This window comes from Lepidochelys kempii, chromosome 27 (genome assembly GCF_965140285.1).
Source record: "Lepidochelys kempii isolate rLepKem1 chromosome 27, rLepKem1.hap1, whole genome shotgun sequence".
Classification (NCBI taxonomy): Eukaryota; Metazoa; Chordata; order Testudines; family Cheloniidae; genus Lepidochelys; species Lepidochelys kempii.
In genome coordinates this window covers 17,098,625-17,126,416 of record NC_136406.1, presented here as the reverse complement: position 1 = coordinate 17,126,416, position 27,792 = coordinate 17,098,625, and the positions used below count along the sequence as shown (strand labels likewise).

At 52.7% G+C, this 27,792-nt stretch overlaps 4 protein-coding genes across 5 annotated transcripts in view; 3 read left to right on the top strand and 1 right to left on the bottom strand.

The window, feature by feature from the left end:
• Positions 1-18,841, top strand: part of RAB5C (RAB5C, member RAS oncogene family) — a 33,500-nt gene extending 14,659 nt beyond the window's left edge. For both annotated transcript variants that reach the window (XM_073325640.2, XM_073325642.2), the window contains 5 exons: positions 8,879-9,144; positions 15,505-15,656; positions 15,995-16,117; positions 17,084-17,177; positions 17,664-18,841. In XM_073325640.2, coding sequence (XP_073181741.1) covers positions 8,979-9,144; positions 15,505-15,656; positions 15,995-16,117; positions 17,084-17,177; positions 17,664-17,779 — 651 coding nt within the window. In that variant the 5' untranslated portion in view covers positions 8,879-8,978 and the 3' untranslated portion in view covers positions 17,780-18,841. The remainder of the gene's footprint in view (positions 1-8,878; positions 9,145-15,504; positions 15,657-15,994; positions 16,118-17,083; positions 17,178-17,663) is intronic.
• A 3,338-nt stretch (positions 18,842-22,179) lies between these two features.
• On the bottom strand, positions 22,180-22,785 carry LOC140904023 (heat shock protein 30D). Its single transcript, XM_073326170.2, has one exon. It carries the CDS (start codon positions 22,768-22,770, stop codon positions 22,180-22,182), a length of 591 nt encoding a protein of 196 aa, XP_073182271.2. The 5' UTR covers positions 22,771-22,785.
• Positions 22,786-23,121: 336 nt separating this feature from the next.
• On the top strand, positions 23,122-25,172 carry LOC140903890 (uncharacterized). Its single transcript, XM_073325828.2, has one exon. The coding sequence runs from the start codon at positions 24,223-24,225 to the stop codon at positions 25,000-25,002; it is 780 nt and encodes a 259-aa protein (XP_073181929.1). The 5' UTR covers positions 23,122-24,222; the 3' UTR covers positions 25,003-25,172.
• Positions 25,173-25,733: 561 nt separating this feature from the next.
• Positions 25,734-27,792, top strand: part of KAT2A (lysine acetyltransferase 2A) — a 13,930-nt gene continuing 11,871 nt past the window's right edge. The window contains 1 exon segment of the mRNA XM_078850683.1: positions 25,734-25,863. Coding sequence (XP_078706809.1) covers positions 25,734-25,863 — 130 coding nt within the window.

Genomic DNA, 27,792 nt, shown 5'->3' with positions numbered 1-27,792 from the left:
AAAAGAAAAGGAGTACTAGTGAAACCTTGGAGACTAACCCATTTGAGAATAAGCTTTTGTGAGCTACAGCTCACTTCATCGGATGCATCCGATGAAGTGAGCTGTAGCTCACGAAAGCTTATGCTCAAATAAATGGGTTAGTCTCTAAGGTGCCACAAGTCCTCCTTTTCTTTTTATTTAGGGTAGTTGCAGTTGGATGCTATTCCTGCTCTCTCAAAGTCCCGAACTGTAGCACTGGCTTTCACCAGAGTGTCCAGTCTTCCTCTACCCCCAAACAAAACTGGTCTTAAATCAGCAAGAAGTGTTTCTGAAGGGGGCTTGGTGCTCCCTGCAGCTCTTGGTAGAAGTCTGCTAAATATCTTTGCCTCAGGCTTGATTTTTGGCACTTGTGTGTTAGGGTTCAATCCTTGAATCTTCTGGCAAAACTTACTGGAGGCTGCTGCCACCACAAACTTTGGGCAGGTAAATGGACAACCTGCTTAATGTATGTTCTCTCTTGCTTCACTTAAATCTGACCCCTTCCTGCTTATTGAAAAGGGATTTACTTCTGTGCATTAGGACCTGATATAAGGAGAGTTATTTTTACACATCAAATCTAAAAGTGTAGCTTACCTGTATTCCGAACCCCACCTTCCCCTCGAGTACCCATTGCTAGCTGTCTGTTCCAGGGTGCCACAACAGGGACAAAGTGCCTTAGCTCACCCCTTGCACTGTCCATGGCTTGCCTCTGCCCACTGACAGGATTGGCAATCTGCAGCTTCAGCTTATGCTTTCCTTTCATTTGTGTCCCAGCTACACTGGTAATGTCTGTGGTTAGTCTGTGATTTGCCTTTCCTAGCTGATACCCCCAAGGTGGTGAGACACATTAATAAACCAAAAACTACCACTGCATAAATTTTGGCTTGTGGTATAAAGGAGACTGGAAAATAGCTATTAACACCAATAGAACAAATGACACTGCCTTGTAACGCAAGTTGTTAGCTGGCAGATATCCCTGGCTAGGCGGTCTCATTTCCTCTTAAAATGGGTTTTTGACCTCTTAGTCTGCATTCTGAAATGTCACTAGTCGGAATAGGCTCCATGGCTTACCTTGCATCGTAACCAAGATTGCAGAGGTTCTCTGAACTTCTCCTGGGCCAGCCTTTCTCTGATCAGTTGCATAGCGAGCTGTCCCTTCCTGTGCACAGGAGGGAATTATTGAAAGTGAGAAGCTAAAGATCCAGAAATCCTCTGGAAGTGGTAACTTGAGGCAAGGGGTGGAGGGTACAGCAAGTGCTGGGATTCCTCCTCTTTACCAGTCTCTGCAGTTTCCTTATGGAAGGAGGCATCTGCATGCAAACTGGATGGTAGGAACCTGAACCAGGCATTGACGTGCAAGTCTAACTTCAAACTCATTATGATGCTACTTGCTTTTCAATGGTGAGAAACAGACTTCAGAAATACACTTCCTGGAATAGGAGCTTAACAGAGGACTCCAATCTAATGGTATGGGGAGATGAGTCCATCAGCTCTAAGAATGCCTGCTTCACCGGCTGGGGACTTGAACTTGCATGGTGGCTGGAGTAGCGAGGGTGGCATCACCACTCGCTCTGTGTGGTGTGAACATACCATTAAAGCCGAGATGAGAATTGGCAGCCTGCCTGTCATGCCTGCCCATGTCCCAGCACACCTACTTAGATTAAAGTCGTCAGTCTTGCAGATGACAAGTATTGACCCACAGCACGGTTGTCCATTCACTCGCAGATGTTCATGCAAAAGGGTTGTAAAATGAAAATGGTTTTGTGACTGGCAGGAGCTGAGCTGCAGCAAGGCGTGGCGTGTGCGGTAGCTGCTGAGCTTCCGTATGATTACTGATGTTAGAAGGCCATGCGTCACAGCACAGCTTGTGAGAGCAGAACTGCACCCGTATTTGGCATATGCACAAACTGAACACTGCTATTTTTAATGTGGCTAATTATATAAACTGTCTGAAATCAGTTAGCAACTTGTTCTGCTTTAGGCCTTTGCTAACTTTGAGTTTAATTCAGAATGTTTTTATACCTAGTTGTAGGCCGGAAGACCTCAAACAGACTTAAAGCCAAGCAAGAAACAGCAAATACTTACTGTACCTTCCCTGCTGCATGATGTGTCTCTCAATGATTGCATCCAGAAGCATGGATATGTGACACAGTGCTTTCCCAATTGTAAGACCGCACTGTAGCTGGCAGTGAAGGCTAGACAAAGGTCCAAGTTACAGCTGCAAGAAACTGCTTACAGCTGGCATCAGGAAGTCAGGGAATTTGTCTCCAAGTACAGTGTTGGGCATGATCCCTTCTGTACTGGTTTGGTGTGTGCTAGGTTTGGGACCGAATCACAGCAGTGTGCTGTGGAATTATGTCAAGGGCCTAAAGCATCAGAAGTAAATAAGTGACTTCAGATGCCCAAATATGGCCCTGGTGCCTGATTTGAACTACTGTGCTTCAAATATTCTTCTGAAGCAGAGAATAGAATGCATACGTTACCATCCTTTAACCAGCTCCAGCACTTGTAAAAGATGCAGCATTTACAATCCTGAAGACAAGTTCTCATTCCCCATGGAACACATAGAAGCAGTGCCAGGTTCCTCCTGGCTCTTACTTCCGCCCTGCCTGAAAGGGCCACCGTTACAGAGGCACAAGGTATCTCAGCTTGGGCCAGGAGTAAGATGCTTCAAACCCCTGGGCAATGCAGTCTCCTTATAAACTTTTCTTTGGGAGTGGGTGACTTGGAGCCTGCTGAGAACTGTCGTACAAGCTGTACTTCCTCCGGTGATTCTGCTCTGGCTTACATGATATGACCTGATTGCAGGATCCCGGTCTTCACTTTACTTGTGAGGCTAGTGGAAACAGGAATATGGGTCACATTGAGACTTGATGTTGCCAGCAAACTTGTTCCCTTGTGTTGCCTGCTCTGGGAATCTCAATCTCATTTCAGAGGTCATTGTTTGGTTGAGGTACAATTTGCATGGTATTGAATGCGCAGAATGTGACCGATCTGAAATAGCAGCCTAGTGTTTGCATGTTGCTGATAGAATCTGCCCTGTTAAACGAAGACAAGGTTAAACAAGCAAAAGCTGTTCCCCCCACAAAGAGGGCTACGTGATTAGAGGAGAAATTCTGAGGGATAGAGGAGGCCAAGTGCCTCAGCCTGGTACAGGGGCAGAGCCTTTCACATGCACATCTCTGATCTGGATGGGAACCAAGTTGGCTGTGGCTAGAAGTAATGAACATCCAGATTGTCAGAGTCTTGTAAAACTTTCTAGTGGAGTGACTTCTCAGTGTCTCCAGAACCATCCCAGCTGGCACCCTTGTTGGCATTCTTAGAGGGCATGGGGGGGCTGACCCATAACATCTTACAACTAGAAGTGCCTTTCCAGAAAGGGATTGAGTAATGCTGGGAAGCTTTGTTTTCATTCCCCCATGGATGTTAAAAAGGACAAACTAAGAGCTTACAGGTGCAGCTCACGCATGGTACCCAGGCATGGCTTGTCCTGATAGGACTGTCTAGCTAGTGTGACCAAGGGTTAGTGCTTCGGTACCCTGAATTCACTGTTATCTAGCTGTGAATGTTGGTGACATGAGTAGTCATCAAATTCTGGGGGTGTTCTCTCCTGACTGTGCTGCATCAGGACCAGTGCATGCTTCCTTTGTTCCTAATGAATGAAGTGAATTCCCATATGCTTAATGTCATTGGGTATGATGATCCTTTTTATAGCAGAGCATTATGGCATTTAACAGACAAACAGGATAATAAAAAGCAACAAGTTTGCAAAAGCAAATCCATAACCCTCGGCCCAGCAGTGTCTTGTACAGATGGGCTTCCGATGAAGTGAGCTGTAGCTCACGAAAGCTTATGCTCAAATAAATTGGTTAGTCTCTAAGGTGCCACAAGTCCTCCTTTTCTTTTTGCGAATACAGACTAACACGGCTGTTACTCTGAAACCTGTTGCAAGATGGTCCTTCCAAAGGAAATAATGCGAAATGTTTGTCATGGCTTTCTGCCTTAGTCTGCAGGTAGTGAGAACTGCGGCAGGAATTCCTTGCTTTCTAGTCACTCATTACATGTGCAGTTATAATGCACATTCAAATGAACATCATCCTTTGGGTGGAGTGAAACTTGCATCTAATCCTGTTTGCCTGTAACTTGGTTGTCAGTGTCATGGGAATTTTTAGCATTGTTGCAGGAATCGTTTTAGACAAACCATTGCTGGAGGAATGATTTTGCTTGTCACCTGGGATTTGTTGACAAGATGGACTATGGGGATCCAATGCCTATGCTATGATGCCTTAGCTATGAACGTGACCCTGTAGAGCATGCTGAGTTCCAAACCCTGTGCATTGCAAGTAATTGCATTAGTGTAAGTGTGACAAGGTGCTGAGCAGGAGGGCTGCAGAATCAGCCCCCTGCCATGCCAGCCCCATTTGGGTGAATAAAGTGCAGCTGGTTGGAAAGACCCTGCCCTAATTGGGGAATGAAAGCCAGCTGCCAGCCCAATTCACCCTGAGCTGTATAAGAGGCTGGGAAGAAGGAAGCAGGGTGGTGGGACAGAGGAGTGAGGGAGTGCAGGAGGGAGAAAACCCTCCCCCCCCCCTCCTCCCCCAGGCTCAGACACGAGGAACCCAGAACTGTGTACGCTGTATGGTGAGAAGCTGGTGGGAACAGACTTATAAATCACCAGTGGTTTTAGAACCTGAAGGTCTGAGTGACTTTCTCAGCCCAGCAGGGGCAGGAGCCAACAGGGTCCTGCAATGAACTGTTACAGTAAGAAATGACAGGGGTATTTTTTGTCTTGTTCTATGATCAGGGGCTGAAATCTTCATCGATGTAGCTGTTTCTACACATGCACATTCCCAAATCCTGTCCCAGGTTGGTGGGGGAGTGGTTTTCCATAGCTGCCTTCACAAACCGGTAATTACTGACGAGGGGTTCTTCAATGTCACATTGCCAAAACATGTGATGGATGATAGCTCAAGTAGTGTTTGTTTTTGTGGTGCTACTCAGAGGTTCTCTCCCCCCAACCTCCCCATATCAGGGCTCCGCTCTATTTGAGGACACAGCCTCTCAGAAGCTGCTCCTGCTCCAAAGAGCTTACAGTCTAAAGTGGTTTGTCCTGCAGGAAGTCTCCTAGCTAGCTCAACCTGAAAGCAAGATTATTCTCTTCCAAACCCCCTTGCCACCTCCCAGAGTTTCTTTAGGGTCAGAAAGCTCAAGGTTCTGTTCGCTAACTCCTCAGTGTTTCTACAGCGCAGTTAGGTACAATCCTGAACAGAGCTTCCAAAGCAAGCTATTTCCTATAGGCCATCTCTGGCAGCACAAGCTGGACTGCTCCTTACAGCATGTCCAGTGACACCTGGATGTGTGCGCATGCACAGAACTGCCAGTCTGGAGCAGCTGGGAATCCTAATGACCAAGTCCGATGTTTGGCTGAGAGACAATTCTATCTAAGTAGGTCTTGTCAAATTAAGATATTGACATCAGAGCTCTGTGACCTGGGGTCCTTGAAGTCTGCTGATTTGAGAAGACTTGGGCTAGAGTTTCTTTTCAGGAAACTACCAAAAGGGAGTCCCTGCTGGGCATGCTTGGGACTCCAACTCAGGAAGACAACACTTGCTTTTTGGAGCTTCCCCTAAGCTGCTCTTTTGTCAAACTGGAAGCGCATTCACTTATGAAGCTGAAGTGCTGTTAAGGGAATAACTGTTTTCCAATCTGATTGGACTAAAAATTCTTCACTCTGGCCAAAATGATAAAATATGAATTAAACAAAGAAATAAAGGAAAAGGGAGCTGTATTGGGATGGTAAAGAGCATGAGTAGCAGCTTGGCATAGGCTGGAATGATGTGATGGACTGAAGTGACAGACTGGACAGTGATTGAAAGCATACAGTAGAACAGGGGTTCAGGATCCCTCGAGGGGTCGTAAGGTTGTTATCTGGGGGGGGGATCGCAAGCTGTCAGCCTCCACCCTAAACCCCGCTTTCCATCCAGCATTTATAATGGTGTTAAATATATTAAAAAGAAAAGGAGTACTTGTGGCACCTTAGAGACTAACAAATTTATTAGAGCATAAGCTTTCGTTGGCTACATGAAATATATTAATTTATAAGGGGGGGTCCCACTCAGAGGTTTGCTATGTGAAAGAGGTCACTAGTTCAAAAGTTTGAGAACTACTACAGTAGAACCTCAGAGTTACAAACTGACGTGTCAACCACACACCTCATTTGGAATTGGAATTATGCAATCAGGTAGCAGCAAAGACAAAAAAGCAAGTTACAGTACTGTTAAATGTAAACTACTAAATAAAGATTTGACAAGGTAAGGAAGTTGTTTCTGTGCTTGTTTCATTTAAATTAAAATGGTTAAGCAGTTTTTTCTGCATAGTAAAGTTTCAAAGCTGTATTAAGTCAATGTTCAGTTGAAAACTTTTGAAAGAATCCTAACGTTTTGTTCAAAGTTGGAACAACCTCCATTCCCGAGGTGTTTGTAACTTCGAGGTTCTACTATATAAAGTTAAAGTAACCTCTGCTTCCCAGACACTGCATATGCTAAAATTGATAACAGTTGATTTTGTCATTGTCCCCCCGTCTCTATATTAGTGGTGTTAGAAATCAACATGAGCTCTAGTGATTTCTACTATGTATGAGACTGATCACTTCATAGCCTCTGGTGCATTGTCTACTACAGTGAGGTGGCAAAATTTGTAGATGAAACAAAATTACTCAAGGTAGTTAAATCCAAAGCAGGCTGCAAAGAGTTCAAAGGATCTCACAAAACTGGGTGACTGGGTAACAGAACAGCAGACGAAATTCACTCTTGATAAATGCGAAGTAATGTACATTGCAGAACATAATCCTAATGATACATACAAAATCTGGGGTCTAAATTAGTTGTTACCAGTCAGAGATTTTAGTCATCGTGAATGGTTCTGCTCAATGTGCAGCAGCAATCAAAGCCTAAGAATGTTAGAAACCATGAGGAAAGGGATAGATAAAGAGACAAAATTATCCTAATGCCCTATGTAAATCCATGGTATGCCCACACCTTGAATGCTGCTTTCAGTTCTGATTACCCCATATCAAAAAAGATGTATTCGAGTTGGAAAAGGTACCAACAAGGGCAACAAAAATGATTGAGGGTATGGAACAGCTTCTGTATTCTGCAAAATTAAAAAGATGGGGGGCTGCCCATCTTGGAAAAAGGATGATGTGAGGGTGAGGGGGAGATAAGAGGTCTATAAAAGCATGACTGGTGTGGAGAAAGTAAGGAAGTTTCAGAGTAGCAGCTGTTAGTCTGCATTCACAAAAAGAAAAGGAGGACTTGTGGCACCTTAGAGACTAACCAATTTATTTGAGCATGAGCTTTTGTGAGCTACAGCTCACTTCATCGGATGCAACAGACTCCAACGAGAGACTGCTGAATTGGAATACCCTCTCGTTGGAGTCTGTTGCATCCGATGAAGTGAGCTGTAGCTCACAAAAGCTCATGCTCAAATAAATTTGTTAGTCTCTAAGGTGCCACAAGTACTCCTTTTCTTTTTGCAAATAAGGAAGTGTTTACCTCTTCACATAAAAACACAAACCAGGGATCAGCCAATGAAGCAAATAGGCAGTAGGTTTAAAACCAGTTTTAAAACTTCACACAATGCACAGTCCATCTGTGGAACTTGTTGAACAGGGGATGTTGTGAAAGCCAAAAGTGTAAATGGGCTCAAAGAATGAGAAGTTGATCCAGCAATGGCTGGTAGCAAAGATGGTCAGGTGCACAACCCCATGCTCTGGGTGTCCCTAAGCCTCTGACTGCCATAGCTGGGGATGGATGTCAGGAGAGGGATCGCTTGATTGATTGCCCTGTTCTGTTCATTCCTCTGAAGCATCTGGCACAGGCCACCATTGGAAGATTGGCTATTGGTCTAGATGGACCATTGGTCTGACACAGTATGGCCATTGTGTTTTTAGTTGGGAGTGTCTCTTCCCATCCAAAGAGAATAAATGTTTGACTTTCTTAATGGTGTGTTTCTAATACAATGATTCTTAATGTGTCGTCATACAGACTACTTTGTAAGATCCTCTGCCTTCAACACCCCACTCCCCATGACTTCCTGTGTTTCAATCTCTGGACCGCTAAATGCTTCAGGAACTCCTGGTTTAATAGGCTGCATTTGGCTAAGCTACCTAAGCTCTTACATTTCTAAGCATTCATGAGCTTGGACCACGTTTTCACTTTATGCAGGTGGCTTGACCCTTGGCTTGCTCATAAGGGAATCAAGGGGCTCTGTGTTGTACCGTACATGCCAAGGCACTGAAGATGGGTTAATCCCACTCCATGTGTAGCTAACCTCACTTGCCAGAACAAGTACCCTAGTGTGTGTGTTGGCTCTAATGATTTCTGCCATGGCATAGCTTAACAAAAAGGGGTCGGAGGGGCTCATGCAATTTGGCTGATCTCTGCCCTGTATGAAGCTAGTCTGTTCATTATCCAGTTTTTGGTAGGCAAGTGTCCAAACAATACTTGGCAGGAATCGCTCCGGGTTCTCTGCTACCTGTCTTAGCAGTGAGGAGAGCATGGTGCATGGCTAGTGTCCCTTGTGGCAGGCTCCAGTCTGGGGCTCACTTCAAACCAAGTACTCAATGAGAGCACTGGCGAGGGCAAGCTGAGGATGGTTGGTCTTGAGCATTAACAAGTACCTGATCCTTCCTCCAAGGATGGACCGATGATGCACCCTGATTACTTGGAGATTTCTGATTGTGTGGGAGGGGATTCCTTCCTGCTTCTGCAGGAGATGAGCTCGCTTCTAGGATATATGATCAGACCAAACTCCTGCTGTAGGGGGTGCCAATAATGCAATCTCTGTCTTCCTCTTTCAGTTGGAAACCCACCTTCCCTGAGTTCATCAGCATCCACAACCAGCACAGTCCCCTTGCCCCTGGAGTCTGTGCTCCTGACCCTGCTGCATTGTAAACCACCATGGCGGGTCGAGGTGGAGCTGCTCGACCGAATGGACCAGCTGCTGGAAACAAAATTTGCCAGTTCAAACTTGTCCTCCTGGGGGAGTCTGCAGTGGGGAAATCCAGCCTTGTCCTGCGGTTTGTCAAGGGCCAGTTTCACGAGTACCAGGAAAGCACAATTGGAGGTGAGTGCTCAGGGCCCTGCTGGGGAAGCAGCAGGAGTCCTGGCTCATGAGCTAGAGGGTTGGTTTCAAAGGAGCAGGCTAGAGGCCAATGCAGGGGTTAGGGCTGGAACTCCGAACTCCCTAGTTGTGCTGCTGATGCTGACCTTGGGCGAGTCCCTTCCCCAGGCTGGAGTTCCTGGCTTGTAAAACGAGTTTAATTCTTGCCAGGCTCAGCAGTGCGGGATCTCCTTTAAGTGTTCATTAAAGCACCATGCAGTTCTTGGGTACAAGGACCTCTCCGTTTAAAGTCTGGCTTGGATCCCAGTGTAGGTGTGGGGTAGGTAAACTCAGCCTGCTGCCTTTCCAAAGCCGGTGAAGGGAGTTCATAAAATCCTGCTTCCGGACTCCTCAGGCTTTCATAGGCTGACGACATTGCTCCAGTGTCCCCTCTCGCTGCGATGGGTGAAGTTGTCACAGGGACACTAAGTTGTTGCCTGTGTGGAAAAGTTAACTGAGACCCAACATACTTTGTACTGAGATGACTGTGTTATCAACAGGGAACCAGGAGAGTCTGCCTGGTACAAACGAGCACTCTGCCAGCTGGGAACCCCTGCCCTGAGGCAAGGAGATCTTGAAATGACTTTCTTAGAAAGCTGCTGCTGTGCATGGATGCTAAATACCCATAGCTCTTTAGAGTATGGGGTTTCCCCAGTGTCCTCAACTCACTTTCCCTTCCCACACAGCTGTGCAGTCTGCGGTCTGGCCAGTTGGCTGCCACTCTCCACCCCACAGTCAGCTGCATCAGAGATGCCGTGCACGGAGAGAAGCTGCTATGCTTGAAAACCTCTGAAATGAACCTGGTGGCCTGAGCTAGTCTGGCTTGGCAATCATGCTTCCAGCTGCTGGGTGGGAAGCTCAGGCTGGCAGAAATTCATAAGACTGGGCTGATCCAGTATGGCCAATGGTCCAGCTACCAGTCTTAGGATGCTCACCTCTAACAAAAAGACCAGGAGGACTTGTGGCACCTTAGACTACAGCTCACTTCATCGGATGCAGCTCACGAAAGCGTATGCTCACATAAATCTGTTAGTCTCTAAGGTGCCACAAGTCCTCCTGTTCTTTTTGCAGATACAGACTAACACGTCTGCTACTCTGAAACCAGTCACTTCTAACAGTGCCAGAAGCTTCAGAGGGAGTGAACAGAACCAGGTACAAGTGATCCAGTCCCAGCTTCTGGCAGTCAGAGGCTTAGGGACACCCAGAGCATGGGGTTGCACCCCAACCATCTTCACTACTAGCCATTGCTGGACCTCCCCACCATGAACATGTCTGATTTTCTTTTGAACCCAGTTATACTTTTGACCTTCACAATATCTCCTGGCAACGAGTCCCACAGTAGACTGTGCATTACATGGAAAAAATTCATCCTTATGTTTGTGTTTAAACCTGTTGCCTGTTGATTTCATTGGGTGACCCCTGGTTCTTGTCTTATCTGAAGAGGTAAAGAACTCCTCCCCTTTCACTTTCTCCACACCAGGCATGATATTCTAGACCTCTGTCAACCCCCCTTAGTTGTGTCTCTTCCAAGCTGAACAGCCCTGCTCTCTTTGCTCTCTCCTCCTATGGAAGCTGTTCCAGACCCCTAATTATTTTTGTTGCCCTTCTCTGGACCTTTCCCAGTTCTAATGTATTTTCCCTATCAGCAGGGAAGCGGTAGTGACTGATATCCATTTTACTTAACTGCTGTCAATTCTCCACTGCTCCCCAGAGTAACCCAATGTGGAAAATAACTTCATACTTGGCCTCTGTCTGGCATTAAGTCCAGAAAATCTGGTCTAGGAATTCTCTAGATACAGAAATGCAATTCACAAATATTCTCTGGAGTCTGTGGGACTGGTGAACCTTGATGGCTTTTGGTGTGTTTCATCTGAGATGAAGAAAGCATGTTCCATTAGTCAAGCAGGACCTTTAGACCTGTCCTATGAATGATCTCTTCCGTTTGAAGCAGGTGAACCGCTGGCAGTGATCTTGCTTCTCCAGCCCAGCGTTCTGCCATTGCTTGCTTTGACAACTGCACAGCTTACCTTAGACATTCGATGGCATGTCTGTATCTGACTGAGGGCATCAGGCCTAGGAAAGTAGGGTTAACCCTAATACCCATCCTACTTGATTTGGTGGTTGTCAAATCTCACAGCCTTGTCTTGATTTTAAAATGCCCAGAAAGCAAAACATCCTTTGCCATTTGTAAAGGAAACTAGTGGCTGAATGTCACGAAGGGCAGCTGAATCGAACTCCCATGGGAGTTTGGAGGAACGTTAACAAGACAGGAAAGCTTGTTCCGGAACTCCAAAAATGACGGTCTGATACAGTCTGGCAGAGTAAATGGGCCACTGGCAAAGAGCATTTTTCGCTGCAGTTACATGGCTGAAGAGACTTGCTGGCTGACCACTGGTAGAGTGCGTATTAAAGTGCTCCTGCTGTTGAGCAGCTTCCAGGGCCCCCTCGAAAGGGTTACAGCAAAAGGCACTTTCCTGTGCAGAGTAATCTTTTCAGAGGGGGAAACCGGGGCGGGGGGGGACCCCTTTGCAAGCTTCATGTAAAAAGCTGCCTGCACTTGGCTTTGAGCTTCACTTTCAAGTGTTGGCAAACTGGCTTGTTCTACACATGCTGTTGAAGTAACTTTACATGCTTTTTGGAGGTGAAATGGAGGCTTCAGCCTTCCTCCTGGTAGGGCATCACTTGTGCCACAATAGCCACGAGGAGGCTGTCGAATGAGTCCCACTCATCGCTGCCGTGATGATACTGACTGTCCTGCCTGATAGAGCTCCAGGCATGTCCCCGAACCTCAGGAAGGCCTAAACCCCAGCTCTCCACCAGCATGCACTAGTGTGCCTGTGATTGCAGCTCTCCCCTTCCACCTCTGCTCCTGGGTGCTGGTTAGGACATTGATCCTTGCAGCCCCTGAGTGCAGGGGTCATGGAAACACACTCCCCCAATGCAGGGGGTGTGCATGGCGGGTCTGGGCCCTCCAACAAGAACGGCAGAAAGGGAAATGATGCAGTTAGAGCTTGGCCCTCTGGTTGGAAGGGCAGAATTACCTTTCACTTTCACTTCATGGAGGGAGCCTTTCCAAGCTCGTAAAAACAGGAAGACACAACAGCCTGGTGTCGTGATGTATGGTCAGTGACTTGGGTGAGATGTGCAGGACTAGACAAAAGCATGAGTTAGTTACACCAGCCAAATGGACAGGCTAGTGAATCTATTCAGGATCTTTACTGCTTCAGTGAAGCCACATGGGTGTGCTTGGATCAGCTGTTCTGCCCAGAAAGCCACTTCCAGACACCTCTCCATCTCTGACCCACGTCTCTCTGGAGTGGAGCACGGCCCGAGCATGCTGTACTTGATCAGCAGCCTGGGCACTGAAGCCCTCTTGGCGCAGAATGCACTGCGATTGCCTGTGTAGCACTTAGTCCTTCATCACCCTGCCTGCATGCCTCAGCTAGTTCTGGCCTGACCCCCCACCTGCTGAGGAGAGGGAGTCTCCATTGTCCACAGTCTGTGACCTCTGAGCCTGGCAAGAGGGCTAGCTGCCATGTGGAGAACTAGGAAGGAATTTGTTAGTGTGGCTAGACCGCTTTTAGGTGACAATCACTGCTGTCCAATCACTCGGGCTGGATTTGAACCCGTCACCCAGACCCCTCTCCGCATATGCACAGTGTGCCCAGTCATTTAACAGCATCGTCAGCCAGGTGAAGAGCTGCTAGCCCACTGCTGAAGTCAGTCATCTGCAAGTCTATAGCTGGCCTCCGCTTCATTGTGGGGCGTTGGAGGAACCCCATTTGAAGAGGGGCCATCCAATGGCCCTGTCCTTGTCATCCCTGAAGTGGTTTCCACTTGGCAGTCCAAACCTGGTGGGCCAATGCTTGGGTCGGTGATAGTCCATTAACAGCTGTCGTCGCTGACCACTCATTACACCAAGCAGATGCCACCATCGTGTCCTGTGGGGGTATTAATGACCCAGAGGAGAGGCTTAGTCCATTACCAATTCCGAACCATCAGTCCCTTGGTCTGTGGTAACCTTAACTTAAAAGTGCACTGCATAGCAAGCAAACCTTATTAAACTGACGCTACCCCAGGAGTTACCTGGACTATAGCGACTGGCTTTCCTGACCGCTGTCCGGGGCTGAATGACACTGTCCCCTAGAGGGACCCTTGGCTGCTTTACACGTAACTAACGGCCTCTGCAATATTTGTAGCACTTTCCGGTTGTCCCGGTTACTGGCTGAGGATGTAGCTGGCTCTCTGTGCAGCACCATGGTCAGAAATGGGATTCAAAGTAAAGGGGCATAAAACCAGGGGGTTAGAACCTGACCACAGGGCAGGAGACAAGGAGCCAGGACGGCTGGGTTCCATTCCTGGCTCTGCTACACTGATCTCTGTAGATCAGGTACCCACTCCTCACCTCGCTTGAAACACGGAGGTGGGATAGGAAACGCTCCGAGATCTCCAAAGGCACTAGGGACACAATGGTCTCGCATCCCAGGGCTGTGGACGTTCGCACTGGAAGACACGTGCTGAGATCCCACTCTGCGCTTTAGCAACCGTGTGAAAAGAGCCTCTAAGCTAGCCTGTCCTCTCCCAGTGTGCTGCAGGAGCTAGGCGTGTAGGGTGCAGTAGCATGTGTGCTCGGATGTCGCATGGGGCAGACCAGTTTGGCTGGGTTCTCTGGCTGCTGTAACTATGGTTTGGTTCCTGTCTCTTGCTCATGTTGTACTGCCTAAATACCCTACCTGTAGCCCATGCAGCCACTGGCAGCGTACCTGTCTGCTCGGGTAACGCAGCCCTATCTGGGCTCCCCCCAATTCCTAGCTGTGACATTCCCCAGGCTACAACCTGGACTGCTGTGTCCCTGTAACTCTGTAGCCCAGAGTGCCTTTTACGCTGCTGGGCTGTCCGTACAGCCGCTCCTGGCCTGCTCTCAGCCTTCAGCCTGCAAAATCCCAGCCAGCCATGAATTACCTACAGGGCAGCACCCGCATTGCCCCAGCCTGGATGCCCAGAAATGTCTTACACTCTTCAGCAGCCTCCTGGACAGTATAAGCTTGGAGATAGTCCGTCGTTCCAACACTGGGAGTGATCATGCACCGGCCTTTATCTCCAGTAGAGGTTTCTCAAACACTGGTTTAGCTAAAACACATTTAACTAGAGAGATTTCAACTGGCAAGGCATAAAAGTCAGAATTGGTTACAAATAAAAGGAGAAAACCACAAGCTAATTCTGAAACTTTACCAAGCCTAATAGGTTGAAAAGCAGAGACGATTTCTCTCCCCAGTAGCTTTTGGCAGTCTGGACTGGCTGGAAAACCTGGCCAGGGGCCACCAGGTCAATGATGGTTCTCCCTCTTTCATGCAATGTACAGAAGAGGCAAGAATGCCGGAAGCACCTAAGAAGTGGGGGGGGGGGGGGAGGAGGCACCAGCACCTGAACCATGGCCCCACCCCACTCTACCTCTTCCCTGAGGCCTTGCCCCCTGCTCACTCCTTCCCCTGTCATTCACCCTTAAGGCAGGTAAAAAGTGATGGGGCCATGGCCCTCTGGTGTCCCCCGTCCCCCTCCGCCCATTCTGGTGCCCTTGGGGAGAGGCTGTTAGGGACACTTCCCCCCTTCTACTCCACCCCTTTCTGCCTGAAAAACCCCGGCTGGGTGAGGAGGGCAGGTAGTTTCCTTGTGTATGGGAACTCCAGACTGAATTCAGATGAATGGTGAATGTCTTGCTCACAGCTCCCCCCTGCTGGCGAATGCCCAGGTCAGCAGGTAAGGGCTCTTCGGCCCTTTGCTGGCGTGCTAGGGTGTCTGTCTGAGCATTGCCCAGAACGACCACGTATTAGTGACCATTGTCTAGCCGAGTCTCCTCCTTTGACATGCAGTGCTGTTACGCACATTTCGATGGGATAATATGCAGCAGATTAGGAGTTTTCAAAGGGTACCTCCAAGGCATCCTTGGTACAAATCAAACTGTATAAAGATGGGTTTCAGAGTAACAGCCGTGTTAGTCTGTATTCGCGAAAAGAAAAGGAGGACTTGTGGCACCTTGGAGACTAACCCATTTGAGCATAAGCTTTCGTGAGCTACAGCTCACTTCATCGGATGCATCCGATGAAGAGAGCTGTAGCTCACGAAAGCTTATGCTCAAATAAATTGGTTAGTCTCTAAGGTGCCGCAAGTCCTCCTTTTCTTTTTGTATAAAGATGGTGAACATGGGGTGTGTGGGGGGGGGGGGGGTGTCACTCTAGTGCAAAGAGAACCAGGTTCTCAGAGGCCAGCTGGCTTAACCCAGGGCTGTCCGGCTCCCTTAGAACTAACCAGCCGCTTCTCCCCCAGCCGCCTTCCTAACACAGACTGTCTGCCTGGATGACACGACGGTGAAGTTTGAGATCTGGGATACAGCGGGACAAGAGAGATACCACAGCTTGGCCCCGATGTATTACAGGGGCGCCCAGGCAGCCATTGTCGTCTACGACATCACCAACACAGTGAGTATGGAGCTGCTGGCCACAGACCAGCTTGCTGGAGGGGAGAAGGGCCAGTGTCTGGGTACCCTGCTCCTTGGGACGCTGCAGGGATGGTGTCGGCTCAGGACTGGGGGCCAGCGGTTTGGGCGGGCGGGGGTCGTCTAATGTTTGCTCTGGCACTCCCCATGTGTTGCTTTCCCTGGGCTCTGTACGGGGCTCTAGGGACCTAGCCACTGAGTCTTGACCAACAGCGCTTGGAGGCAAACCGTTCTCCTTGCTGACTGGGGTAAGCCTCTCCTGCCTCTGTGCCGGGCAGGAGTGGGGAGAGGCTGCCCTCCCTCACCACTGCCTCCTTCTAGGACACGTTTGTACGAGCCAAGAACTGGGTGAAGGAGCTGCAGAGGCAGGCCAGCCCCAACATCGTAATTGCATTAGCAGGCAACAAGGCTGACCTTGCCAGCAAGAGAGCTGTGGACTTCCAGGTAAGCAGGAATCAGAGCAGACGCTGCCCTAGTTCAGAGCCAGGGAAACAGGAATTTTTCCTTCCTTGGTCTCCAATGTCCAGCTGAAACCTATCCAAGGGGCTTCATTAAAGCCCTTGGGGAAAGTTGTGTTCCAGGCGGCTGCACCATGGTAACCCCCAAGCCCTGCTTGAAGGGAAGTGGAGCCCACCTGTGTCCATCCACTCCTTTCAGAGCCCTTGCCTCCTTTGTGGGGCAGCCCCATCTCTGGGATGGGGATTGGAACAAGCTGACCCTAAAGAGTAACCACTGGTGTGCTCTAACCACCCGCGCTGTGCTGCCGCCCTTCAGCCAGCTGCCTCCCTTCCCCAAGGCAGATGAGCCACGTCCCGCCAGCAGCCAGACATCTGAGGAATCTGTCCAAGGCGGCTCTTTAAACAGATTCCCTGCCAGCTCCCACCCCGCCAAGGGAGCTTGGTTAATGCGGCACTCGTGTCCTGAGGCTTTTCCTTGGGTCACTCGGGCAGCAGGCTTCCCGTTACGCCGCGGCTCGGAGACGTGGGTTGGGTCGGGTCGGGTGGCTGCCTTTGTAGCCTGGCCCATGTGCCTCCCAGCTAGCGGCCATAGCGCAGAACCCTAGCGAGCAGCGCCCCAGACAGGTCTGCCTCGTGCTCCTGCGGTGGGCAGCTAGCTCAAACTGGTGCTGTCAGACGTGGGTGGGGAGGTGGGATGCCAGCCGGGCAGCGCCGTCAACTGCAGCAGCATGAGTCCTCCAGGGCTCGAGGGGACTTGTGGGAAGAAGGGAAAGCAGCAGAACCTAGTGTGATGGGGCTTGTGGAGAGGCCCGGGCTGCCGGTCTATCCCTTGCCTGCCTTCCAGCACACCAGTCTCTTCTCCCCCTCACCCCAGTGAAGGGGGCAGCTCTGGGCCTTCCCCAAGCTCCTTGTCTGAGTGTTGGGCCAGCCTTACACTGTTGATTGCCTCCAGGAAGCCCAGACGTACGCGGACGACAACAGCTTGCTGTTCATGGAGACCTCGGCGAAGACGGCAATGAATGTGAATGAAATCTTTATGGCAATCGGTAAGTGGGGTAGCTGCGCAAACTGGCATTGTGCCGAGTGCAGCCTGCCCACCCAGTTGAACGGCAGCAATCCCCTGACTCTACACCCCGGGGGAGCAAGACCAAGTCGCTGCCCAGGGAGCCTGTTGCCCGGCTGGACATGGCCACCCCTGCTGGTTAAAGGCCCTCTTCCCTCCCTCCCTCCCCCCAGCAGGATCCTGTTGGCAGCCATCACTGCCGCAGGGCAGCCAGAGAGAGAATCTGAGCCTGCCCACTATGGATTAGTGCTGCCAGAGTCCTGGCCAGCCTGTGTGCTGGGCACACCTGGAAGTGGCACGCACCGTACCAAGCCCAGCTGGAGGGAAAGACCTGCCTGACGTGGCACAAAGGCCAGCCTCCCTGGGGGAGCCAGAGCGTGCCGCGTCAGAGCAGAGCTCAGCGGGCCGATGTCAGGAGTCACCGGCTCCTCTGCACATGAGCTGCATTGACCCGTTCCTCTCCCTCCAGCTAAGAAGCTGCCGAAAAATGAACCCCAAAATGCTGCTGGCTCTCAGGGCAGGAATCGGGGCGTGGACCTGCAAGAGACCAACCAGCCCAGCAGGAGCCAGTGCTGCAGCAATTGAGCCGCCATTCCCACCTGACCGAAGCCCTTCCAATGACCTGACTGGAACCCACTCGACCCAATCGCACTTACGGTAGAGCAGCTGGCAATTGCAGCTGCGGTGATTTCTCCATCTCCTTCTGATCATAGGCTGGAGGGAGCTAGTCCACCTGCACCTTTCTGTACAAATACTAATTCCATTTTAAGTCTTAAGTCACTTTTTTAATATATGAACTGCTCTTCCCTCTTCCTGGTGGTGGATACACGTGCTGGCCTCTTCCCGCCTCTGCTAGGCGAGAGTTCGAGCCGAACGGCTCCCACAAGCTTCTCATCCACTATTGGAAACAAGGGCCGTTCGTCCCTTAGATGGGATCTTGTTTCAGAGTTATCCACTTGAACAAGCGAAGGCTAGTTCAATGCCACATGCCTAGAACAACCACTAAATAAAACGATAGCATTATAATGACATTCAGCTCTGGTGTCGGAGCCATGTCTCGACCAAATCACAATTATGAGTATTTTGGGGTGGGGGGGGCAGAGGGGAGCAAAACTGGTTTCTTCTGTATTTTGTATTGTACGTTTCTTCAACATGTAACCAATCAGTATCTTGTCAATATAGTACATACCAACTAGCCTTCTGTCGTCCTCCTTTTGGTGTTGGACTTTAGCATGCCAACTCTTTTTTCTATCTCTTCAGTTCTGGTGTAATGCACTAATAATCCTGTTGCAATTTTTTTGCAAAAAAAAATCTTGTATAAACAAAACAAAATTGTCCTTTTTGACAGTGATGTGATGCCACTAATGTTAATAACCTTGCTCGAGTGCAAGCCACTCTGGTTTACTGATGTACAGAGATGGGGGAGGGGGAGACTTGGAGTAATTTGTCTGTGGAAACCATCTGTATTAAACCTCATAATTCCACAAAATAAAACCTGGAGGGAGGTATTAAAATAGCTTCTGTTGCTGGAGTCTAACTCACGTTGGCTGATGCAATGTCTTATACAGATTGGTATTTAAAGAGGAACTGTCAACTTAGCCTTCATCACAAACTTATGTTGTGATTAAAAAAAATTTTTATAAATCAGTGACCAGCAATGTTTGAGTTTTATTAAAGCCACGTAAACGAAAGTTGGGTTCCAATGTTCCCCACGCATCACGCTAGTACCCGAAAGTGAAACTGGCCAGTGTAGTTTCATTATGAATTTGTGCCAGCTAGCTCTTAAAGCACAACACGAAAGAGCTCCGAGAAGTCAGCATTGTTGTGCCCCTGTTTCCCCATGTGTAGAGTGGCAGTAAGTGCCTCACCAAGACCCTCCAGCAGGTCAGTGGCAGATCAGGAGTAGGACCCAGGTCTCTTGAATCCATCACTGTTCTACTCACTGATCCTTGTAGATTACCATGGCAGTGTCTAGATTCCCCGTTGTGCTTGGTGTAACTGCCTAACCTGAGTGGAAGTGCCGAGGGTAAAGGGGAGGCATGGTGGAGAAAACGGAAAGGATTGTCTTGAGAACACAGGGACTCTTTTTAAAAGGCACAGAACCAGTGCCAGCTTGAACCAGGTTTATGCTCAAATGTTAGTCTCGGGTGCCCCAAGTACTCCTGTTCTTTTTGCGGATACGGCTTAACACAGCTGCTACTCTGAAACCAGGCCTAGAGGATGGCAAGATGCACAGGAAACAAGCCTCCCATAAAATGAAAGTGGCCCATCTGGCTACAGATGACAGTCTGGAGGAAAAGTCTAAGCCCAACATGCCCATCACCTGTCTGATGGCTTGAAGGATTTGGTAACTATGCCCACAGCTGCAGCAACACTGAGCACTAGCAACAAACAGAGGCAGCTGGAGAGAAATCCTGAATTTCAGAAATCCATGGACCAGCCAAGTTGGAGTTTGCCATGTGGAAAATGATGACAGAGCGGTTAACTGAACTTCCTTTTTCCCAGTCTGAACAGGGCAAAGGTAGAAGCAACAACCAGCTCAGCTGTCTTAATCAGTAACCCCATCTCTGCCCCCAGACAGAGGAACTGCTCGATCTAGCAGCATTAGCCAATGGCTGGAGCGGGTGTTGTGAGATGTCCCTCAGCACAGGGAGCATGTTGCTGAAAGGGGGACAGTCATGCCTGCTACCTGTACCTTAACTTCAGTCTACAGTAAAAGCTAGCTGGCAGGGCAGTGCTGCAGTCAGAGCACCTCGTTCCTGCCACTAGCAGGGCCTCTTATCCCAGGAAAGGTAACACCAACCTCTTCCCTAGCTGATCCTGTGTGTACAAGGGGAGCATTTCAGGGGAGATGTAGGCAAAGTGCAGAGAGTCCAGAGAAGAGCAACAAAAATGATGAAAGGTCTAGAAAACATGACCTATAAGGGAAGCTTGAAAAAATTGGTTTTTTTTAGTCTGGAAAAGAGTGAGAGGGGACATGAGAACTGTTTTTCAAGTACATAAAAGGTTGTTACCAGGAGGAGGGAGAAGAATCCTCAATGTGTGAGGATAGGACAAGAAGCAATGGGCTTAAATTGCAGCAAGGGCAGTTTACATTAGGAAAAACTTCTGACCTGTCAGGGTGGTTAAGCACTGGAATAAATTGTCCAGGGTGGCTGTGGAATCTCCATCATTGGGGAATTTTAAGAGCAGGGATGGTCTCTGGATAATACTTAGCCCTGCCATGAGTGCAGGGGCCTCTAGAGGTCCCTTGCAGTCCTACAATTCTGTGATAAATGTGGAGTGAGACCTGCTGCTCTTTGGGCTGCATAGGGTAGAACCAAACTGCGTAGGGAGGATCCCAGATCAGCAGCACCGTGATGGTAAAGGGGTTGAACAGGCCTGTACGGTATGAAGACCAGCCCACTTCATAATTCCCCTGCACACTCCATTGCAATGCAATGGGAAAGCCACCCTGCAACTAGTATCCATGTCACAGACCGTTCCCGTTAGTGGAGGGCAGACACAGCATGTGGGCGGTGTGAAGACTCTGTAGTGTATTTTCCTTGCACAATTGCTCCTGCTTGGCTTGTTCCTTTAGCGGGCAACCTGGCCTCTCCCATTTTCCAGCTGGAATCTCGGTGGCAGCTGCTCTTGAGATTAATGGGAGCTGCAGGAAGCACCCAGCAATCTCCCACAGACTAACTCCAGCTTCTCTCTAGAAACCATTCAAAGCGGTAACTGGGAGCGACACAGCAAGGTGACGAGCTGGCTTGCTCTATGGCTGGAGGCATCTAACCTTCCCTGCGCTTGGCAGAGACAAGCGAAAGCCCAGACATTCCTGCTGAACGAAGGTGATAAAAGCTGCCATCTAGGGCCTGTCCCGCTTAGCCAGCACCTCTGGAGTCTGCTGATTTGCAAATGCTCCGGTCTCCTTTCACTCACAGCCTCCTGCCCCGAGTTCCCCAGCTGCGGGAGGGGGTTGGGGGGGCTTCTCCTGTGGTCTGAGCTCAGTACCTTTGCAGCAATGAAATAGGGTACTGAGTTAGGTGCTGCTAGGCAGGGTGGCTAATGCTGGCCTATGGGCTTCCTGCTGCAGCTCAAAGCACCCCCCATCCCTGGGTCGGTCTCATGAGCAGCTTCTACATGATCACAAAGGCTTTAGGAGCCAGCCTCTTCCCACCCTTGTTCGGATGGAAAGCCTGGAGTCGGAGTGACTTGTCTACCACCTGTCTCGGATGGGTGCTGTGGTATCAAGCTGCTTGTCCATACAAGGATCTGTGCCTGTAATTAACAGTAAAGGGGATGAGCCGGGGACTAGAACCCAGGTGTTCGAGGCTGTCCGCTCTCCTCTCTGTGTGTTAGATAGCACCCCCTGTCCAGGAACTTGTGAGCTGAATGTCCTGTAACCTCCTCACCTTTTCTTGCAGCTGGGCCTGCCCCTGGTACCTGCACAGGACAATGCAAAGGCCCTGGCAGTGCTAGAGGGGTCCCTGCTCTGGGAGGAAACGCCTCTGCTCAGTGAGAAAGCCACGCTTGCCCCTTCCCTCCCTGGGGGAGGCACCCCCAGGCCTGTTCCTTGGGGCAGGGCTCCCCTGGACAGCGGGGTGAGCCGAGACCCCCTCCCCACTCCTTCCTGCAGGCTCTGCTGAATTCAGTGAGACGCTCAAGGGTGGGCTTGGAAGCTCCAATCCGCAGAGCCAGGTTTGTGTGCCGTGTAGACAGACCCCGGGGCTGCTTCTCCTGCTGCTCTGTCCTGCCCCATGGGGCCTAATCCCTGTACATCAGCAGCCAAGACTGACCCACACCAACGTCCCTGGGAAGTGACTCAACCAGCAGGGTCTGATTTCTAGGGAGAGGAATTTATTTGGTACAAAAACTATTTGGAATCACTTTGCTCTGACCATAGTGACAAAAACTGATGCTAGTTTTGAAGCCACTTGTTTTAGGCTCCAAAAATCTGTTCTCGGTTGCTCTGCCGGGGCGGCTGCCAGCAGCTCAGGGGGTTACCCCTGGGCTCTGCTGACGTTGGCCTGGTCCTCTGAGCCCCCCGCAGGGCTGAGCTGGATGGGCACGTTCTTCGTGGGGACGGCTGCGGGGGCCAGGCACGGGGCTTCGATGCACAGCTGCCCCTCCCTGGAGATGGAGCAGGTCAGGCGGTCGGTGTCCACGGCCTCGGGCACGTCCCACTCCCTCTTGAACACCTCGTACTTGTAGGAGAAGGAGCCTTTGCCGTCCTCGCTCTGCGTCTCCTTCCTGCCCGTCAGCAGCACCTTCCTGCCCACCAGCTTCACCGCCAGCTCCTGGGGCGCGAAGCCCCCGACGTCCTGCCGCACGGCGAAGGGCTGGGCCGTCCCCTGGGCCAGGGCCACGCTGGAGCTCTGGCCTGGCTCCCCGCCGGGGCTGCTGCTCCCTCCGCCAGCCAGGAGCTGCCCCATGCTGCTTGCAAACGCCCTGGCCGTCTCCAGCTCCCGCAGCAGCTCCCGCTCCAGCTCAGCGAAGAGGGCCCCCGGGGCCAGCCACAGAGTGCGCACGGGGCCCAGCCGGGCAGCCACGGGGCCGGGGGCGGGCGGCAGGAGCTGCAGGCGGCATAGCATCGCTGCTGCTGGGGCTGCCTCTGGCTCGGGGCTGAGTCCTCTCCGGTGGGGGCCAGGGGCCGATCTGCTCGGGGCCGGGGGCCGGCAGCTTTTATCCCCTCCCGTGGGGGCCCGGCTCCTTCCAGAACCCTCTGGCCCGGACGCCCCCGCCAGGCCCCATTGCCTATTTTTACGAGGCTGATGGCGAGGGGTTACTCATGGGCCAAAATAACAGTGACTGCAGCCCTGGGCTGGATTCCCCACCCCAAATAGAGCAGCAGGAGGGCCACCGGCTCGGGTTACAGGCGCGTGGGCCAGCCCACCACCAGCCGGGGCCTGGGCAGGGGAACCCCCCCCCCCCCCCCCCCCCCCGGTGCCTGCTTTTACCTGCTGTGAGGATTAGCCTGGAGCAGGGGCTCCGGTCTGATCACAACGGTCCCCTCCGGCCTGGGGATCTATGGGCCTAGGAAAACCCCGGGGCTGAGAGGGGCTCAGGGCTGAGCAGCACAACACCAGAAGTGTCCTTCAGCCCCCGCGCACGTCCCCTGCCTCCCGGCACCAAGGGTCTTCCTCTGGGGGAAGGAGACCGTTCTTTAGCTCCCGGCAATTCAAACCCAAACCCTGCCCTGTCCCAGAGGCCAGCCAGCCGTTCAGCGCACATCCCTGGTGCACCCGGCCCAGGTCTGTCACCTCTAGTCCCCACTTTCTAGCCCTCCGTAAATGGACCCCAAGTGAAAGGGGGCATCCACACTACGGTTCTTTCAGGCCAAGCTGTGGGACGGGCCCTTCAGTGCCCTGGTTCAGAAATCAACAACCGCCCTTGAGTGGGGCTTGAGTCCCCTCGTTAGCCCATCACGTGATGAGTTATTGCTTGTATGTCAGGACCACCCTGAGCTGGGAGACCCCGTGTGCTGGGCCTAGTACACACAGTGAGGAATTCCCGGCCTCAGGCATTTACAAGCTAGTCAAGGTGTAGGGAGGAGAAACTGAGGCACGGAACAGGGGAAGTGATGTGCCCAAGGTCATCGGCGGAGCTGGGAATAGAGGCCGGGTTCCCCAAGTCCCAGCCCTTGGGGCGACCCACTCTACCCCATTGCCTCTCTGCTGGCTGCATTGAATTGGCGAGGTGCATAAGTTCTGTGGGGCAGGCTCTTCTGAGCCGGGCAGGTGCACCCTGGGCATTCAGCCAAGGGCAGTCATTCCCCGCTGCCCATGTGTAACCTGGGGAGAGGAGCTGGCACTAGAGGGAGGGACCAGCGCTGGGGCAGGGCTGGGCCACGGGCAAGGTTGGCAGGGCCCGGGCCATGGCTCCACTCCGTCTGGCAAAGGAAGGTCGGTCACAGGCCGTTGACGGGGTTCGCGGAGCTGCCAGGAGTTTCTATTTCGAGGCTGAGACGAGGCTGCTAATTATAAGCTAGCAGGAGGGCAGAGCGGGGTGTGGGAGCTGCCTGTCCTGGGGGCTGAGTAACGGGAATGAGCTGTCCCAGTCAGACAGAGGCATCCGGGCCAGAGGGTTCTGGAAGGAGCCAGGCCCCCACGGGAGGGGATAAAAGCTGCCGGCCCCCGGCCCCGAGCAGATCGGCCCCTGGCCCCCACTGGAGAGGACTCAGCCCCGAGCCAGAGGCAGCCCCAGCAGCAGCGATGCTATGCCGCCTGCAGCTCCTGCCGCCCGCCCCCGGCCCCGTGGCTGCCCGGCTGGGCCCCGTGCGCACTCTGTGGCCGGCCCCGGGGGCCCTCTTCGCTGAGCTGGAGCGGGAGCTGCTGCGGGAGCTGGAGACGGCCAGGGCGTTTGCAAGCAGCATGGGGCAGCTCCTGGCTGGCGGAGGGAGCAGCAGCCCCGGCGGGGAGCCAGGCCAGAGCTCCAGCGTGGCCCTGGCCCAGGGGACGGCCCAGCCCTTCGCCGTGCGGCAGGACGTCGGGGGCTTCGCGCCCCAGGAGCTGGCGGTGAAGCTGGTGGGCAGGAAGGTGCTGCTGACGGGCAGGAAGGAGACGCAGAGCGAGGACGGCAAAGGCTCCTTCTCCTACAAGTACGAGGTGTTCAAGAGGGAGTGGGACGTGCCCGAGGCCGTGGACACCGACCGCCTGACCTGCTCCATCTCCAGGGAGGGGCAGCTGTGCATCGAAGCCCCGTGCCTGGCCCCCGCAGCCGTCCCCGCGAGGAACGTGCCCATCCAGCTCAGCCCTGCGGGGGGCTCGGCGGCACCGGCTGAGCCGGGCTCGGAGGACGGGGCCGACGGCAGAGCCCAGGGGTAACAGCCAAGGAGCAGACTCCAGAGGCCGGGGCTGAGACTTGGCAGGGCCGCGCCCTGGCTGACCTGGCTGGCTGCAAGCCAGATTCACGGCGTGTGACGTATTTTTACGTGAAATAAACGTTCCTGATTTCCCCCTGTGCTGGTGGTCCCTCTGCCAGGACTGGCTGGCCCCAGGCACTCGCTGCGGGCTCCTCCTCGGGCCGTGGCACAGGCTGGCACCGTGGCCCTGCTGCTGCATCTGTGGCCCGCCTGAGCCGGGGCTGGTGGGTTCCCCCCCGACACGCCCAGCGGGCCTCCCTCGGTGGGGACGTCGGGGGCCCCTGGGCTCCACCGGAGGCTGGGGGTGAGGCACAGCCACGAGCAGGGCCCGGCACTGCTGGGTGATCCCAGGCCTCTGCGTCGGCCGGGAGGGGACAGGCCCAGGGCCGGGCGCCCGCTCCCTGGGGCAGCACGGTTGTCGGGCGAGTTGGTTCGTTGGCCCGGTGCTATTGACACGGGTCACAGAGCGGACACATGTGCCGAGGCGTGTGGGCACACAGACACACACGCACGCTCCATACGGACCACATGTGGGCCCTACACAAATAAGGGACTTCACCCTTTCCAGCCCCCGCACCTTGCCTGTGCCCTGGGAGCTATCGCCGGGCCCCTCCCGCCAGCCTCGGATGCAAACAACAGGGGCCAACTTCAGGGAGGCCCTAGAAGTTCCCAGAGACTTTGGGGCAGGGAGCGATGCCAGGCCCTGCTTGTGGCTGCCAGAAGCTGCCGGCTCGGCTGTGCGGCCCGGTAGGTCGCTCACAAGGCCAGGCTCGTCTCGCCCCCAGCACCGTCTACGGGCAGAGGAGGCCGGCGCGGCCCCTACGTGGGCAGAGGAGGAAGGGCCTGGAAGGGCGGGGTGGCTATATAAGGCAGCCCTGTGGCTGCTGCCAGGGCCAGGGTCCCGAGACCGCGAGGCAGAGCGAGTCAAAGGCAGCAGGAGTTTGAGCAGCAGAATCATGACAAGCTGCTCCCGGTACCTGGTGCGGCTGCTCCCGCTCAGACGGTGGCCGTGGCGGGGCTTCGGCCCCATGTGGGTCTGCAGCAGCGAGCCAGGGAGCATCCTCCTGGGACCGGCAGAATTCTGGTACCTGTAACTGTGGCGAAGCGGGACTGTTCTTAATGTTTCCTCTGAATAGTGTGGGGGTGCCTCAGTTTCCTCTAGGCAGTTCTTAAGTATCTCAGTGGTGGGATAAGGGTGTATGATCATTGCAGAGCCCTAGAGGGCAGGTGTGTGAAGGGGTCTGGACACAGAGAATGGCTGACACCCAGTTTCCTGGCAACTGCTGGCCTGAGCCCTTTCCCCCTGCAAGGTGAGAGCTAAATGGTTGGAGAACAAAGGAATCAGGTGACCTCCTGGCCCAGGAAAGGGACAAAGCCCAGAGGAGGAGGGGCTGGAGGGAGTTTCGGTTTGGGGCTGGCTGGGGATGTGAAGTGCAGATGTGGTTGCCTGGCTCACTGCCCCCCAAAATGGACCCAGCTGAGGGGTCCTGTTCTCCGCACCTGCAAGCTCTGTGTTAGACCATGTTCCTGTCGTCTAATAAACCTTCTGTTTTACTGTCTGGCTGAGAGTCACGTCTGACTGCGGAGTTAGGGGCAGGACCCTCTGGCTTCCCCAGGACCCCGCCTGGGCGGACTTGCTGGGGGAAGCGCACGGAGGGGCAGAGGAGGCTGAATGCTCCGAGGTCAGACCCAGGAAGGTGGAGCCGGGTGAGCTGTGTGTCCTGCAGACAGGCTGCTCCCAGGAAGGAGACTTCCCCAGAGTCCTGCCTGGCGTTGTGGGGAGCAGTCCCAGAGCATCGCCTGGGGGACTCCGTGACAACTAACCAATGTGCGAGTGTCACCACCCTCCCTGTTCCCCCGGCTGGGTTGCCAGGTGACGATTCTCTCCGGGTGTCTCTAGTTTGTGTTACTGCTGGAATAAACCTGTTTCCCCCCCATTCCCGTTGTCAGTGGACTTTGCAGAAATGGGTTTTCACTGTGATTTCCAAACAGACTCCAGAGGGGGAGACGTGATATTGCTCGGTGCTAGGGACAACTGCAGGGATTGCGAGGTCCTGGGCGACAGTTCCAGACGTTTGGTCTGGGCGGGGAGCAGGAATGAAATGTAATTCAGAGCCCTGTACCGTTTTCAGGCTGGAAAATATTTGAGCATGCGGTAAAAGTGTAACGAATCGAGTTTGGGAAGGGGGGACTAAAAAGAGGCGTTAGGAAGATTTCCCTAATATCTAGCCCCGGGGGAGGGGGCCACCTGTGGTTCCGGAGCCACACGTGGCTCGTCAGAAGTTACTGTGCGGCTCCTTGTTTAGGCACCCACTCCGGGGCTGGAGCTGCAGACCCCAACTTTCCAATGTGCTGGGGGGTGCTCGCTGCTCAACCCTGGCTCTGCCACAGGCCCTGCCCCCACTCCGCCCCTTCCCGCCCCCTCCCCCTCCCCTGCCCTGCCCTCGCTCCTCCCCTCCCCCCCACAGCCCCTTGCACAGGAGCAAACAGCTGATCAGCAGGTGCGGGAAGGGAAGGAGGGGGGCGGGGCTGCCGGGGGGCGGGAGGTGCTCGGAGTGGGGTTTGGGGAGCGGATGGGGGCCTGCTGACGTATTACTGGGGCTCTTTGGCAACGTACGTTGGTAAATTCTGGCTCCTTCTCAGGCTCCGGTTGCCCCCCCCCCGGTCTAACGGATGAACCGAGGAGATGGTGGAATCCGTCTCATTGTCGAATCTGGTCTTAAAACCCCCCAGCAACTCTGAGATAGCGCGT

Coding starts and splice junctions, on each gene's coding strand:
- LOC140904023 (XM_073326170.2), bottom strand. CDS start 22,770: ATGCTATGCCGCCTGCAGCTCCTGCCGCCCGCCCCCGGCCCCGTGGCT.
- LOC140903890 (XM_073325828.2), top strand. CDS start 24,223: ATGAGCTGTCCCAGTCAGACAGAGGCATCCGGGCCAGAGGGTTCTGGA.